The sequence below is a fragment of the Citrus clementina genome, unplaced genomic scaffold, assembly GCF_000493195.1.
Source record: "Citrus clementina cultivar Clemenules unplaced genomic scaffold, Citrus_clementina_v1.0 scaffold_4, whole genome shotgun sequence".
NCBI classification, from domain to species: domain Eukaryota; kingdom Viridiplantae; phylum Streptophyta; class Magnoliopsida; order Sapindales; family Rutaceae; genus Citrus; species Citrus x clementina.
Genome location: NW_006262274.1, coordinates 7,957,087 through 7,974,292, shown reverse-complemented (window position 1 = coordinate 7,974,292; position 17,206 = coordinate 7,957,087). Strand labels below are relative to the sequence as shown.

Genomic DNA, 17,206 nt, shown 5'->3' with positions numbered 1-17,206 from the left:
GACTTATTTGTAAAGTTCTATGACGTTTTGGGCCATAGTACAATTACAAAATAAAATTGGGCAAAAATGTAATTTTATGAACAGTATTATTGTAGCAAAATTCAAATTCAACGATAGCTTTATTGTTCTGAAGCGGGAGCTGGATAAATTAAGCAGCTAACCGCTTGCTTACTGGAATTTGTCTATAACGGCTAGTTTTTGGGCTTTAATTATAAAAACTCAATTCCAACTTTAATTTTAAAACTCTTGCGAGCATAAACAATTTTAAAACAACATATTTTGAACTTCCAATTCACAAATTATTATAGATTAAATTTTCATTGAGTTATCATTTGTATATCTACTCTAAAAGAGAGTTCTTTGTTGTAATCTTTATTTTCTCATCAAATTTGTGAGTGTATAAGTGTGAGAAACACTTGAGTGAAGAGATTGTGAGATAATCTCTTGGTTGTAAAGGTTTATTGACACCTAAGAAGTCAATTGTAAATAACTTGAAGCCTTGAGAGGTTTAGATAGTGAAATCATCGATCTTGGTTGACTTGAAGGCGTGGACGTAGGCGGAGATTGTCGATCTACATAAAAATTGTTGTGTTTGCTCTCTCTTCCCTTACTCTTTTATTATTGTGTTTTATTGAATTTATTGTTTTTGATTTGATTAAGGCAATAGATTAAATTGTTGTGTTAATTGTTTAGCGTAATATTTAAAATCACAATTCACCCCCCTCTTGGGTTGCATAACTTGCATTTCAAGATTGATACTCCTCTCGATGAACATAAATCTCATTTCAGTCGACCACAATTTTTGTGCAAAAGACTTTAAATCATCGTCTTTGTCTTTATTTTGTGCTATATCACTACCAACCATTCTAAATTTAGCCTTCTCTTTTCACTCAAATTTTTGAAACATTTCCCTAATTTAATTCAATCCTTTAAAAATTAAAAAATATAACAATAAGTTATTACTTAAAACATGTCCCAAATTTAATGGAAATTAATTGATATCGTAGCCGCATTCACCACTTTTTTTCTTTGTTCCCATAATATTTTTGATTCTTGCTTGTTGCAGTCAATTAAATATTTTGAAAAAAATATAGTCAGTGCACTATCACATTATTATCCTTGACTTTACTAAATATTTATAAATTTACCAACAATCAAACACATGATATTTAATGTAAGAAGACTTACAAATACTCAATGAAAGGCCGATTTTTTCTTAAAATTTCATTTTCATGGTTCACATTATCATGCTCCTCGAAATCATTCTCGCTAGCCTTATTTACATTTTCAGTCATTTTTGAGTTTACAAAAAGAACTTGTACACAAAGATATTAGGCATCAAAAGAAATGTCAAAAATCACAAGTTTTGGACCCTGTAAAAATATTTTATATATAAACATTTCAATACAAAATTCAATCGCCCAAGTAAGAATTACGAACACCTTTCCTGGAAAGTTAAACTAGTATTTGCTTCCAGAACAGTGACATACAATAACCATTTATAGCATTAGTTATAATCCTAAAAAAAATAAAAATAAAAACTTAAAAAAGATATATAGATGTTTTGCAATATGATTGTTGGCTTGTTACATCAATCTAAAGCTCGCAAACAGTTTGCACTTCTCATCATCTCTTTCTTCTTCCCCTCTACTTTTAACAAATTCTAGAAGCTCAAATGGAGCAAGTAGCAGCAAGAACAACACAAGAAACTTTTACTATCAGTCCCCATCATTCCCCATTCAAAATGCATCATGACCATTTTCCAGCCAACTCCATACACAAAAACAACAGCGAATTTACCTAAAAACAATAAAAAAATTTAACCAAAAAATAGTAGTAAATTTATCCAAAAACAGCAAAAAATTTAACTAAAAAATAGTAGTAAATTTACCCATAAACAACATAAAATGTAGCCCAAAAATATCAATAAATTTATCCAAAAACAGCAAAAAATTTAAGTAAAAAACAGCAGCAAAATTACCCAAAAATTTGCAGCAAATGAAGCCCAAAACACCAAAAAAAAATTATCTAGAGATAGCAAAAAATTTAACCCAAAAACAGCAGTAAATTTATCTAAAAACAACATAAAATTAAACTAAAAAACAGCAGCAAATTTACCCAAAAACAGCAGAAAATTTAACCCAAAAACAGCAACAAATAAAGCCAAAAACACTAGGAAAATTTACCAAAAAATTTAACCCCAAAACAGCAGCAAATCAGCCTAAATACAACAGAAAATTTACCCAGAAACGGAAGTATACCAAACCCAATATTTTTTTGCAACTTCAATTTCGTCCAAATCTCTACACTGCACCAAAGTTTCAGTTTCTATTTCTTCATTAACCCAAGTGACACAAAACAATTCTATCAAATTATATGTTGAAATTATTTGTAGCAAACAAACAAATATACCAAAAATAGGCTTACTTGGTGGAATTAACAAGAATGCAAATGCGATAGAGGAGAATCAGTAGCCTGGAACTTCCTTGCCTTCTCTTCCCCTCAACAGGATTAAGGACAGCAGCAACAACTTATGATCAACACCTAGTCCTCCGCTTCAGGCACTGTCACAATCTCAACAAAATTTCTTTGTCCCTCAATTTTCTTGGAAACCAAACAAAATAGGACAACCAGAACAGATGCACATTAACCAAAAATTATAAAAACTCCACCTAAAAAAACTAAAAAACGGTGAAAAAAAAAGTCTTACGAAGTGTTCAGCTTTTGAATCGCCGACGTTAAGCCGTTATCGTCGACCCGAAACCCCTTCACGAACACGAACCCAGCCTGGTTCTCCTCAGCGGCATTGTTATAGAGCTTCTTCTTGTCGGATTAAATAATTTAGTGGCATTTAGTGGTCGTTTTAAAGAGGAACGGCTCAGCTATGGCCAGATTTCAAACCAATGATGGGCAAGAACAGAGGAACGAAAGAGGAAAACATTTTCAAGTCAGGATTCAGAATATATTATATAGCAAGCCTCTCTTCTGTATATATAAGACTAAGGAGGCAGAGACTGTTGTCTTTTACGATCATATATATATATATATAATTAATCTGGGTCCTCTAGCTCTTTCTTGATCTTTTAGTATTGATTTGATTTGATTATCTAAATTTGGTCGACCAGATCAGTAATGGCTTTTACAAAGATGATACAAGCTGCTTTCCTGCTGCTGATGGCAACTTCTGTGTTGCGTGTTGATGGTAAAATTGGTCAGGAGAAAGTAGTGAGTCTCGGAGGTGATGGTTTTTCTAAAACTCACAAAGTTGAATGGGGAAAACCAAATCCAGAGGAGGGCATGGACGTGGATTATTACAAGAAATGGGCATCTTCCAGGAACTTCACTACTGGAGACACCATCGGGTTCGCGTACAACAACCGGACAGATAACGTGAAGCTAGTTCAACGCAGAGAGTCTGAGTCATGCATCCGAAGAACTCGGCCGATCAAGGCCTTCAACACTGGCTCCGACTCAATCCATCTCAAATTTCGTAGCCACTACTACTTTCTGTCCGACTTTCCAGGCCACCGTGAAGCAGGACAGAAGCTTGAAGTCGTGACTACAGATAGTTCTTTGCCGCGGACACCGACTAATTTGCCTCACCCGCATGTGGACCCGAATATTGTTAACATTGGTTATCCGGTTTATGTAGAAAGAGTCGTCGACCGGTTAAGGTATAATGTAACACTCGAGTTCTATTGCGGATGTGCGAGCGGACCTAGACCTAGCTAGCTAGTCTTCTCATCTACATAGAATCTAGTACTCTTGCTGTTATACTTCTTGTATTGCTTTCTTTATGAAACTTTCAATGAGATGGTCTTGTTGGCCACGCATCTATAAGAAGTTCCGAACTCGGGTGGCAATTTGCATTCAGTTTTGGTTTCGGATAAGTCAAGATGTCGTAGAAGCTTCAAATCTCCAATTCAAGCAACAAAACTCAAGGGTCTTATCTTTCTGTAGTTGTTGTCTACGTGGCTTGTTGCGTACTCGAGATGAGACACAAAATAATTGTCACCTTCCATGTCACTGATAAAAAGATTCAAAAAGTTTTTGCATCAGGGAGGACCTCAAACTTCTTCAAACATCTTGCTCGAAAATAATGTATCAGAAATGATGAAATTTTTCTTTTTTCTAGGGAAAAAAAAAAACTTATGTCGCTAAATATTAACCAACAATATATCATTAATTCAAAAATATATTTGTCACATTTTCTTTCCACCTAGCAAAATAGAACAAATTAAAAGACCGGTTATTAGGGTGTCAAGGAGATACAATTCCGCATAGGCTACGAATCGGCCAACATTTATTTGACAAGGTGCTCTAAGGAAATACCCACATTAGCTGAAAACAATGGATGGGCTTAGTATGTAAATAAAAAAATAAATAATTAAGTTAAATCTTATCTATATAATTATTATTAAAATATACATGACAAGTGATTTTTAACAACATAGCAAAATCCGGGTCCGGGTCCGGGTTCGGTCTTTCCGATTCCGGACCCGGATGACAATTTTGCTATACCGGATCCGGATATTTTAATTTCGGGTCCAGATCGGGTTGAATCCGGAAAAATTCACTTTCCGGATTGCGGGTTCCAAACCCGGATATCTATTACAATTTTTTTTTTCTCTCAATGTTACTTCCTCAAATCACCAAAATCCCGAAACCATAGCTAAATGAATGTTGAGGGAGGATTGTTGAGTTTTCAGATTTTTGGTGGCATTGGTGTTGTCGTCGGCGTCGAGGAGAGCATCGTCAGAAAGTTGCTGTGGAGATTCGGCAGTTTCTGGTGACAAAAAACCAGCAAGAGTGGCGGAAAGCAGCTGTCAAAAACCAGCAAAAGTGACAAAACATGAGGATCACCCTTAATGGGCGCATTCCTCTTTGTCTTCCTTTCAATACAAAGATTTTTCCAAGTCATTTAAGTGAATGAAAGAGAAATTGGAGAAGAAAGAAAGCAGCTGCAGTGGGTTTTAATGAAAAGAGAAGATGGAGAAGAAAGAAAGAGAAATTGGAGAAGAAAGAAGCGGCTGCAGTAGGTTAAGACTTAAGGCATTAGGGTTTTTCTTTTGTTTTATACTTAAATTATCCGGGTCCGGGTTTCAGACATCCGGGTTAAGATAAAACCGGATCCGAACCGGAATATATCCGAGTTCAAATTATTCTTTCCGGATCCGCATTATATTATCCTCCGGTGAGGGTTAAATCCGGACCGATTTATCCGGATTAATCCGGATCCGATCCGAATCCGGATTAATTTGCCATCCCTAGATGTTATTCCGTTTAAAATACCGATTTTTAAGGTATCCAGTAAATGCAATTCCACATAAGCTAAGAATCAGTCTGCCTTTATTATGGGCTCTAACTTTATTGTGGGATCACATCTCCGCATGTTTTATCAAGCGGGGCTGGATGCATTTTGCATGGCTGTGAATCCGACTATAATCAATGGTCAACACATGAAATTGTCACTTATTGAAACGACGGCCCAGCAAAATTACATCGTGGGTTATACGATATTGGTGGAAAGCAGATAACTTTCCAGATGATCGATTGTAAGCTTCTCGATGATTGATATTTTATGGTGATCATCGTCATAGAGGGGATTGATCAAATCTGATTACCGCGGCGACGCGGTCACAACAGTGATATATAGAAGTACAAACGTTTTTTTTTTTTAATTAATTTTTTTATTAATGTTTTTCACTTAATTTTTTTTTATTCGTATATAGGGGGCAATAGCAGATTCGTATATTTGTACAAATGTTCCTTAGAAATCGGGTGCGTACACCAAATTTTTTATTACTTTTTTCAAACTTTTTGCTATATTTCATTCAAAACATTTTGTATTACATATATTATATTTTAAGAGACTAGAGAAGTACAACTTATATAAATGCTCAAATGCGAACACTCTTTAACGTCGATATAAGGGCCTTTATCGGGCTAAAAATGCCCTTTACACCACAGTAAATGGTAGGTCAAACTTTTACACCAACATAAGGACTGAATTCACTGGGGATAAGAAGACATGCAGTGAAGACTCCTAAAATACAATTGAAGAGCTTAAAATTGAACAATTTAGAGGTCATGAATCTGTAGTGAATTCAAGCTGGATGAATTAGTAAGAAAAATAATTAAGTATAAATAATATAACAAAAAGGGGACCGATTGATATTATACAAGTGAGAATTCCTCTCAACTTTTGGATAAAGGTACGCCCATGCATCCAACTTTTCCAATTTTTCTCAAGAGTACTTCATTATCATTTCATTGCAATGAAAATGAAATTTCAACTTTCAATTTTCAACTGCCTGGTGCTGGTGGCACAAACATCAGCATGATTCTTGAAAACTCATTCATATGCTATATCATTACTATGCCATTATTTGTCAAGAATATCTTCTCAACAATCCCTGAGAGTCGCAATGCAGAAAAATGATACATATAAAGTACATTTGAATGGTGTATTCTGTAATCAGTTCGTAAAATTTTAATCCTACAGTAGAAGAAGCAATTCAACAAAAGCTTAAAATCTCACCATTGTTGGAGCAGATTTTCCAGAAGACTCCTGGGACATTGTAATATAGATAATAGCTAGAATGTAAATAATAATTCAAAAGCATCAACTTGTGCAGGAAAAAGCAGCCCAATCGACATCTTTACATCGACTGGCTCCCTCCTGCACAAGGTGTATGAATGGTTTAATCAAAACACATTTTGCATTGAAAAGAATCACTTTCAAAAAAATGTAAATTAATGAATTTTTTCTCATCAGATGTAATTTACAAAATCAAAATCAAGAAGATTATGTATGCCTACGTATAAGAATATTCTTACACAGATCCATTACCCTAGTGCTGTTGGGAGATCCGCAAACTTGATGCGACAATTCAATTCCTGTATTATATACATAACACATTCGGATCATTGAAATGAATGTCCAAATAGCAAAACACACAAGAACACTTAAGATGAAGCAATCCTTACCTTCGGAGCCTGTAAGTGTCAGGGTATAGTACAAACCCACCCACCAGAAAGCATCCACCAAGTCCTCAAGCCTTGGAGAGCCCTTCTGGTGCCAAGTTCCCACACCACAAAAAGATCCTGGGAACGGCTAAAACTCTCTCTTTGTCATAACCCCACCAGAACTTTGCTTCTTCTGTATGCCATGTTGCCAAGCATCTCTATATTTTTCACCTGATTGATCAAAATCATCCAAGGAATTCTCCAATGGTGGCTTAAAGGGGCGGTAATTTCCATTTCTAGATACCTTCTCATCATCTTCTGATGGTGTTCCAGACCTGGACTCCATATTCATATCGAATGATCGATGTCTTTGCCCAGCAGATCTCAAGCCCCTTGCATTATGAGGAATCTTGCCCTGCAATGGACCATAACCTGGTGCCTTTGCTGCTAGTGCTACAGAAAACTCTTTAGGGAGGGAGTCCATGTCCATATAACAATTCCTTGCTTTGGAATCAGCAATCAATGCAGCCCAATCATCAGATTGTGTGAGAGCACCAGCATTTCCCATAACCTGTTATAATTCCAAGTCCAATATTTTAAGTTATAAGCCTCAAGTCAAAGCCATTTACACGGGTGGATAAGTTGGTGCATAACAAAATAAGTCACAGAGGATTGGGGCAAAAAAAAAAAAAAAAGAAAAGTTCAACCATACCCAAAGAGCTCTTCTTGCACGAGTAAGAGCAACATTCATACGTCGAATATCTGCAACAAAGCCAACCCCATGATTTGATGCTCGCACGCAAGACATGATAATTACATCACGCTCTTGGCCTTGGAAAGCATCTACAGTATTAATATATAAATCTTTTCCTTCTTCTGAATTTAAAACATTACGGAACTCATGTTGAAGGCATTTCAATTGCAGCTTGTATGGTGTAATGATGCCTACAGTGACTTTCCCCAAACCCATAGACTTCAGAGTTTTCTGAAGATGCTCATACAAGCAAACACCAAATTTTGCTTCATCAACGTTTTGATAAGAAACAGATCCACCTCTATGGGACTCCCTCCCATGAATGACATCAAAAAATACATAAGGCCTAAGTACGGGATCCTTGTAGTATACCTCATCGGGTAAATTAATAACACTTTCACTGTCTGTAAGACGTCCCTGGTAGAAGTGCCTTGAAGGAAAATCCCTGATATGAGGATGCATCCTATACTGTACAGATAATAACATCGCCGGGCATCCAGCTTGCTGGAACCTCTCAAAAAGACTCCTACTGTACATCAAGGTGCCGGCTGCCTTGCTGATAACTGTTGCAGGGAGCTGCTGAGGATCCCCCACCAGAACGCATCGTGCTGCACCAAGAGAAAGGGGAGGAAGAACACCCACTTCGCTAGCTTGGGCTGCCTCATCAATGACCACCATATCAAAACCATGAGTAAGACGAGAGAACAATTTGCGACCACTGCTTGAGACAGTTGTGAAAACTATCTCAGCCTCGTTGGCAAAACTTGCCTCAAGACTAGCACGGGCTTCTTCCAAATTGAAGTTGCTACCAGGACGGAATCTACCTTCTAAAATGTGGAAGCGAGACATCTCAACTAGAACTTTATCCCTGTTTTCAACAGCAGCAGCAAGGTTCTGCAACAATGTGTCCCGGTTCTGGTCACGAGCCATAAGAACATCAGGATCGACACCTACAGATCCTTGCGAACGAACAGCAAATGCTGCAGCATTAAGTTCCCTTTGAAGATTAGCTATTTGCTGAGACAATACAGCTTCACGCCCTTTTAAATTGTGCATCCATCCTATAACTTCTTCCCGGCTCTTAACTAAAAGCTGTTCTGTTCTCCGCTCAACGGACACTGCCTGTGCTGCCCGTGTCTGTGAATCCACACCAACTCGAGCCACATCTGGCCTGTAAACTTTCATCTCACCATCAATAAATCCACGATCAAGAACACGCGTAAGAAGTTCATCAGTTGCAGCATTAGAAGGAGCACAAACTAACATTCTGGGCTTTGGGCAAAGTTTTGGAAGGGTACGTAAAAGATTCTGGTCCATATTCTGAAGAACTTCATCAATTGATCCCATACTAACATTGTCAGAATTACTTTCATTAGGCTGCTTGTAGCTCTCAGGCGCAAGTTTCTTTAGCAAAGAATTATAGTAGTGCTGATACTGTACCAGATGGATGACATTTAGCATTCCCCACACAGTGTGCGTCTTACCTGTTCCTGGTGGCCCTTGAACAAGAGTGAAAGGCCATGGACTCTTAGTCATTCCACTGCTGGTGCCGGCAGCAGTATGTATTGCAGCCCATTGGATTGCTGCAAGCTGGGGTCCATTAAAGGTTCTATGCAAATGATCAATAAAATTTTGTGTGAAGCATTCAGGCATGGTAGGGGTCTGATGCTCATATTTTGGAAAGTGCTCTGGACTGGGCTTAAGGATTGCAGTTTGCATCTACAGACAGAGATAATATTAATTCCATTAAAAAAGAGGCATTATGAGCTAAAACAAATAAGTTTTACTCGTACAGAACAAAGAACCAGCAGCTACCTGTGAATTGAGACGACAAAATGCATGCAAGGCAACATACTCTCGTTGAGTGGTTGCAAGGGAACCAAGCATAGTCAGATACCAAATGCCTTTTGGCTGCAGTTTCCTCAGAATATGATCATCATCGTCCATGCTGAAAAAGATAATGTTACAATTAGAAAGTGAGAGAGAAAATTTGTATTTGGGAATATTTAGCAACGATTATACATTTTTCTGGACAAATCACAGAGTTCCCATTCAAAAGCGTCCACACCAAACCAGTAAACAATCAAGATTTCTGAAATAACCTGCTGCTAGGATCATATGAGTCCCCAACATAAAAATGAAGAATTGCCCCGGGAGGATCACGAGCATCAACAGGAAAATGTCGTCTTACAGTACCAGCTACACGCCCGGATACCTCAGCTTCCTCATCATCTTCTGCTGCCAAGGAATGGTTCCTCTTGCCCCTAACTGCTTGGCAACATGAGCGAAGTTATAAGAGATGAAGCTTAGAAGTAAAAAGGCCTCAATATCACTTATCATACCTGAACCAGGTCTTGGGGTTGAAAGAACAGCAACGTCACCCTCCTTAAATGACCACTTGCACTCGTTCACCGGAAGCACTATCACATCATACCACCCTAAGCCAACAAAAGGAAGTCTTCAGTCAAAACCAAGACATAGACCTTGTTAATTTCCAGCTAGAACATTCTGAATATACAGCAACAATATTTTACAAAAAAGAGTGCCACTTGAAATCCAGATTCCACCTAGCTCAGAACAAAGAAAATTAGAAGAAAAAAGTAATAAAATAAAAGAACCATAATATAATATTTCAAATACATTTGTTTCTCTCATCAATGAGATGCACATCAAGGGCAAGTATCATATAGCAACCTAAAGTAAATAAAACTTCAGTTTGAGATTTCATTCACAATGAAATTATGGAAATAACAGAAAAGAATATACTTTGAAAAATGGGTACCTCTCTCTCGCCTTTCAATATTTCTTATACGAACCATTACATGTGTATCTCTCGAACCTGTTTCAGTCAACTCCTCCCACGTGCTGTATAGTTGTGCTCGGCATTCCTCAAAAAGCAAAGGCTCAAATACTCTAACATACTCTTCTACAGATTCAAACCGACCAGGGACGCATTGGAGCTCACTCTCCTCTGATGCATCATAGATCTAATTAGATACAGAAGCATAAAAAAGGAACAATATGCAAAAACACACCCTCAGAGGAAAATGGAGAAAAAGAGAAAACCTCAAAATAACAATATGGTCAATGCAAAACAAGAATGCACCACCCACATATAAACAAAGTGCTAACAAGCAAAGGAAACACTCAAGCTAACAGAGAGACAATCAAGCAGTCTGTGCAGTCAGTAACACTTATGCAAGTAGCTTCTAAACTTCATACATCCATGCAAACATGGCATATATTTATAGACAATAATATTTCAAGAAACCTAATCTTAATCTGGCCTGAGAAATTCAAAATCACATGGAACTATGGCTCTCCTAATGAGACATAATAACATCATACTTTACAAATATATTTCATCAAACAGGCTCGCACTACACAATTCTATATTTTGAAAGACAATACACAATTAAAGACAATACACAATCAAACAGGTTCTGCAACACAATTAAAGTAGCAGAACCTACATAACATGCATACGTAGCAACAAAGCCCATTACTCCTCTCTCCAAAAAACCACTATGAGAATTATAAGTTGTAACACACAAGAGGCATAAGAGGGTGATAAGATATAGGGAAAATGAGTGAATAAGTTGTACCAATACAATTTAGAATCCTGCTTGCAGAACATAAATCTCATCACCTTTCCATGTCCTTTGAGTGTTACGATTCTCAATAGGGTTCTAATTGGAGGGACATGGACAACTGGCATGAGAAAAATCATGAGAGCCGTAAATGCATGTGCACAAAAAAAATCCAATTGCAACAATCCATGCACAAGAAATCAACATAATCAGTCAACACTTGAACAATAATCAATTGAGGACCATTTACCAGGGTGATGCCAAAACTTTTCATTCGTCACCTCCCGTATAAGACGTTCAACTGATGTATCTTGGTACAAGTTAGCAGTAGCAGTCTGCTTTTTGGCAGGAGGATGTTTCTTAGTTCCCAACTTTGGATCTGTGGAACCTTGCCCCACTGGAGCAGGCCTTTTATTAGAAAACTGTGAGTTCTTTAGTTGCCTTGTATCTGCAGGCTGCTTCCATGAACTGTGTCTTGGAATGGGCGGTTGGGATGCCTCTGCGGGAAAATCAGAGCTACTGTTTGGCCTCCTTGGCCTACCTGGTAGTCCAAAATTCATGTCACCATTGCATTCAGGTTTAGGTTCTAAAGCTTCCACAGAAGTGCCTCCTTCATTACATGATGATACATCATATTGTTTTTGATCCTTATTAATGGCTTGACTCTGTTTTTCCCCACCCCGTTCAGCAGGTGAAGGAATAGTTCGAGCTTCTTTAACAGTGCGAGTAACAACCGGTGGATTCTGCCTCCTCGGTGTCGAAGTTTTCAAAGAACCAGCTTGCTTGACATCTTCCAAATTAAGAAACACTGTCTGTCTGTTGCGTTTCTTTCCTAGCATTGCTTCTTTCTGCTGGTCTATCTTTCTCTTGCCCAAATTATTTGCACCCTTAGTTGTGTGACTTGCTTCAGTACCTTTAATTTCTCTTTGTTTGGGGAGCAAGCAAGGTTCTTCCTGACCATCCACAGATTTTTCGCCTTTAATGTTGGCTTCTGAATGTCGGCTTCTGTTCCTTTTCTGGTCACTTGGATCTTGATCCGATCCTAGCACACCATGACTATTACTTCCATCCTGGCTACTTTCAGGAACTTTAATATCCACACCAGTGGCAGTATCCACCACTTCAGAAACCCCTTGCCCTTGTGATGCTTTACCCTGTTCATTCAAAAGATTACTAGCATAAGCATCGACAGAACCCTCAGCATCAGACCATTCACCTTCTTCTCTTTCATCAGCTGCAGCATTTTCAGAACCTGGAACTGATGATGATGCAGCTTTAATGTCCTCTCCATTACCTGGCTTTGAAGAAGATGATGCAACTCTTCGATTCTGATCCTCAGCCTTCTTCGGCTCAACTTCCACTCCATGGCCTTGGGCAGCTTTGGCTCGATTGAAAGGCTGAAAACCAGATACTGATGGTGCATGTGAGAAAGCATTGTTATTTATTATTCCTTGAGGAGCTGCTGATGCTACAAACAACTCAGAAGTGTGGGGATTAGCAGATGGAAGTGCTTTCTGCGGCTGGGAACTGAAGATTCGATCATTCTCCTCATCATCCTCAGCAGGGGGTTCATTAAGATCAAATAACAACTTTCCCCGAGAGCCCATTTCATATGTAAATTCATACAAACTAAAGCGTGTGTTGAAATAAACCCAGCTGCCGCTCTTTTAGTGTTATTTTCAGCAAAAAGTGGACATGACATGCCACCTGCACAGGAACAAATAAATAAAAAAATAAAAGCCCTGCCACATCTCAAAATAGCTCTAACAACTCAGTGTGCTATGCAAGTCAACAAAAATTATCTACAAGACATGTAGATAAGTATAATAACCGCTTAAGAAGATGATAACAAATTGACACAAAACTTATAGCCTGGTGATAGCAACATCAAGGACTCAACAAAGAAGCCCCTAATAATAATGTGGGAATTTAATATATGATACCCAGAAACAACATAGACACTCAAACATAAGTCATTAACCTTGAATCCGAATACTAGATCAAATCAAACTAAAAAATCCAATAATGCTACAGGCTCACCCTAATCTCAAAACACTATTTTCTAACTTGCTGAAGTCAAAATAATTCACAACACGACAGGCCAAACATACAATACAATTAATTACACATAGTGCACCAGTACCCTAGCCCCCACAGAAATCTTCCAACACAGAGTGAGGAGAAACAGAACAATAACTGGAAATAAAACAACAACCAAATTATAAGGAACGATTTTTAATAAGATTATAATCATCACATACCGTTTCAACCACCATCATATGATTCCATATTTATTGGAAATTCCAAAAAATTAACTAATTACAAAACACTCGAGGATCGTTAAACCTTACAAATAATTTCCCACGGTGAGCAGTAGCGCGCGATGCGGCGGACGGCGCGGCGTGAGGAGGTCCCGGCCGCGGGTTTTAGATCCGTGACTTAGATCGGAGATCCCGCCGGAAGGCGCAAAGACAACGGCGAGCGGCGGTGCAGTGGTATTTTAGGGACTTAAAGTGAAAAGGTGAAAAAAAAAATTGGCTGTTTTGGTTTTGGTATGGTTCGAAGAAAATGGCAAGAGACAGATTAGTTTGTTTTTTTCTCCTTTACTGTTTTTTTTCTTCCTTTTTTATTTTTTAATAATTTAATTGCCTTTTTATTTTTCTAAATAATAAATAAATAAAAAGCCTTCGAAGGAAAAATAGTACTAATTGAGGGGGTATATCAATAGGGACCGAGAGGCGAAGGAGTAGCAGAGAGAGCGCAAATGTTTTGCTAATTCGAATGAGAGAAATGGCCGTGGTGACGGGGTTTATATAGGAAATAGAGGGCCCATCCCCCGCCCGTTATTTTCTTCGTTCACCGTTAAATTATTCCCGGCGTGCAATTAATCAACAACCTCTTTTTTTTTAATAATTTTTTTAATCTACCCTTTCTACGAGGTCTAAAATTACCGAAACATCCCTCAATTGCTTCTATAATTACAGGACACGTGTTCGTTTTGTTTACGTGTATGATACTCACAGGGAAAAATCTTGTGCTTATGTGTGGTATTCGACTTTGATTGGTACACGTTGACTTGATAGCGTTGATGGGTTTGAACTTTGAAGTGTGATTGGCCTTGTGCTGGGGAGAAAGTAGTACCTTTCGGGGTAAATGTGTAATTACATGGACAGGATATGAAAGGGCAGATAGAGTCCCACGTGCGTTCAAAGCTCGGAGGAATCGCACTATCATATCATATGACGGAGTGCTTCTGTCATGTGCTAATGTGAACTCGTATTTACTGGATCACCACTTTTGGCTAGGCGGTTGTTACACGCACTGTTTAGGAGCGTGGGTAACAGAACTTTTAGCCTCAAATTTAGATAGAAAAATTCACGCAGGTTTCTGCAATTCCTATCTATTCTTTTTGTTGGTCAGTCGGCGAATTACTCAAATTTACTTGCTAATTATGCTCAATTTCATGCCACGTCATGAATCATGAAGTCAGAAAAATTTGGGATTTTAATTAAAATTTATTTCTAAATAGCTCAACGATTACTAAAACTGCGAAAGAGAATCAAAAGGTCCAAAATACCCTTTTTGGGGAAATCTAAACAATTTCGTGGTCACGCCTAACAATGTTTTAGCTATTTTTCATCTGCAAAACAACTAATATGTGCATCGAATAAAGTGCTTTTAGTGAATTTTTCTTTCTTTTCTTTCGGTGAATACATGATTTTTTTAGTGGGTTAAATTCTACAAAAAAAAATTTAATCTGGCTAAATAATACACTTACAATACTACCCAAAAATTTGAGAAAATATGTATCCCAACTCACATTTATAATAGGATCATGGGAATAATGTTTAAGTTCCTATAAAAATTCGAACTTATACCCTCAACTTTATCAAATAGTGGGGATATAAGGTTACCACTATTAAGAACTTAGTAGTTTATAAGTCATATACTTATTTCGTGATTTTTCAATGCATTTTTTTTTAATATACGACTTACTCAACAACATGTGACATTCCAATTTTTGTTTCAAATGGTATTTTAATAACCACTCTTCATACTAGGCGCTTACCTAAATGGTCATAAAAACTTGGATTTTATAATAACGAAATTTATAATAACAAATTCTGTTTTCTAAGCATTATTGGTTTATGCTTTTTCTTCTCAGTAACTCTTTCAGTAGAAGATTCATGTACGTGAGGGCAAGCTTAAGTATAATGTCAATGATTCATTAGGACAAAACTTGAGCTTAAAACCTTAGCTGAGGTGATATTTTTTATTTATGCAAAATTAGCAAATGTCTATACTATCACCCAAGCTTTACCTTCTCGAAACTCCTTAATTTTTTATTTTACTATGGTTTGGTTAAAAATATACTTTAAACATGATTAAAGAAAATAGATACTCAAATTCAATTATCAACTGTATTTTCTTATAAACATATGAACTATTTGCAAAACATGTAAAAGCCAATAGGGACCTATCGCAAACTTTTCAAAACTCAAGTTAATTGGCCCACCTGTACGATTTTCAAAATGATTTGGACTGATCCAAACAAGTTTAACATTTTGGAACATAAGTGTAATTATAAATGAGTTCAAAGGGTAATTACTAAAATATCCAGCCAATCATTTATTGTAGCCTCGAAAACAGGCAGCTAACAATGTTGAGGCAAAGAGTAACCGGCCGACCGATCATGTGAAAAATCAAATGAGTTAACTAATAGACCGGTTAGTAAAAGCTGCCAGCCGTTTTTGCACAAATTTAAAGTTCTCAATTTTTTTCCCCATGTTTCCAATAACTAGTTTTCGCTTGAACTATAGAAAATTACATTCTAACAATGAGAACAATTTTTATAGACAAAAATTAGCTTATTCTCTCAACTTGAAAATACTATTGAACTCTCATTTTATTTCATTCATAATATTATACAAACTTATAGTTAGATTTGTGTATTTACTCTAGTGAATAATTTTTCTTCTATGGGAATCTTTTTTCTCTTAAAAATTATGTGTTTGACTATTGAGTGTATAAGAGATATCACAAACTTCTAAGGTTGTGTCCACTTACTTGAGTGAGAGTGGGGAGTGTGGATTCTTATGACTCCTAAATTTACTTGCTCACTTAATGAAGATAGCGTGGGCCCTACTAATTTTTAAGTCAGGAATGGCATTCTCACTCCGATGGGGAGAGGTGGGAGTCGAAATCTTCTTTTTTCACCATTTCTTATTATATATAATATAATTATATTTATGAAAATAATATAATATTATATTTATCTAAAAATATTGATGTTAAATTTACTTGAATATAATATTACTATGTTTAGTTTAAAATAATAATTTAAATTGAGTCTAAGATAAAACTACTTAAAAATATTATTATTATATTCATAGAGAATTAATAATATTTCTATATAATATCTCTATTTGAAAATATAATATTATTATATTTATTTAAAAATAATAGTATTATTTTTATTTGATATGAATAATTAATAATAATAAATAGTTTGTTCTAAGAAAATATTAATTTTGTACTAGATTATTAATAATAATCTTTCATTTGTGTTACTCTTATCAATTTTTAATTTATATAAATAAAATTAATAAAAATTGTGATTTATATAATTAAGGATATTAATTATTATTATTAATTTTTATAACTAAACTAATAATAAAATTAATAGTTTATTTTACAAATATATTTTTTATTTACTTTGTATTTTTAAATAAAGATAAAGTTGTAATTTAAAATAATTCACTCTCAATTTAAGACAAAATAAACACATAAATGAGATTATAAACTTCTTTTTTAGTGTAAGTAAGTAACATGCTCTCACTCTTACTCTACACTTCCAATCTTAGAATTCTCACTCTTCAGGATTTCTACTTCA

General features: G+C 36.3%; 2 protein-coding genes across 2 annotated transcripts; one reads left to right on the top strand and one right to left on the bottom strand.

Annotated features, from left to right (window-relative positions):
- Nucleotides 1-2,724: 2,724 nt before the first annotated feature.
- LOC18045675 lies at nt 2,725-3,732 on the top strand. The gene has a single exon (XM_006436532.2). It carries the CDS (start codon nt 3,133-3,135, stop codon nt 3,730-3,732), a length of 600 nt encoding a protein of 199 aa, XP_006436595.2. The 5' UTR covers nt 2,725-3,132.
- A 3,003-nt stretch (nt 3,733-6,735) lies between these two features.
- On the bottom strand, nt 6,736-14,091 carry LOC18045674 (uncharacterized ATP-dependent helicase C29A10.10c). Its single transcript, XM_006436531.2, has 9 exons — nt 13,665-14,091; nt 11,564-13,020; nt 10,506-10,694; nt 10,066-10,161; nt 9,826-9,991; nt 9,539-9,671; nt 7,682-9,442; nt 6,991-7,540; nt 6,736-6,900 (listed from the first exon to the last, which is right to left on the bottom strand). The coding sequence occupies exons 2-8, from the start codon at nt 12,918-12,920 to the stop codon at nt 7,118-7,120; spliced, it is 4,125 nt and encodes a 1,374-aa protein (XP_006436594.1). The 5' UTR covers nt 12,921-13,020; nt 13,665-14,091; the 3' UTR covers nt 6,736-6,900; nt 6,991-7,117.
- Between the last annotated feature and the right edge of the window lie 3,115 nt (nt 14,092-17,206).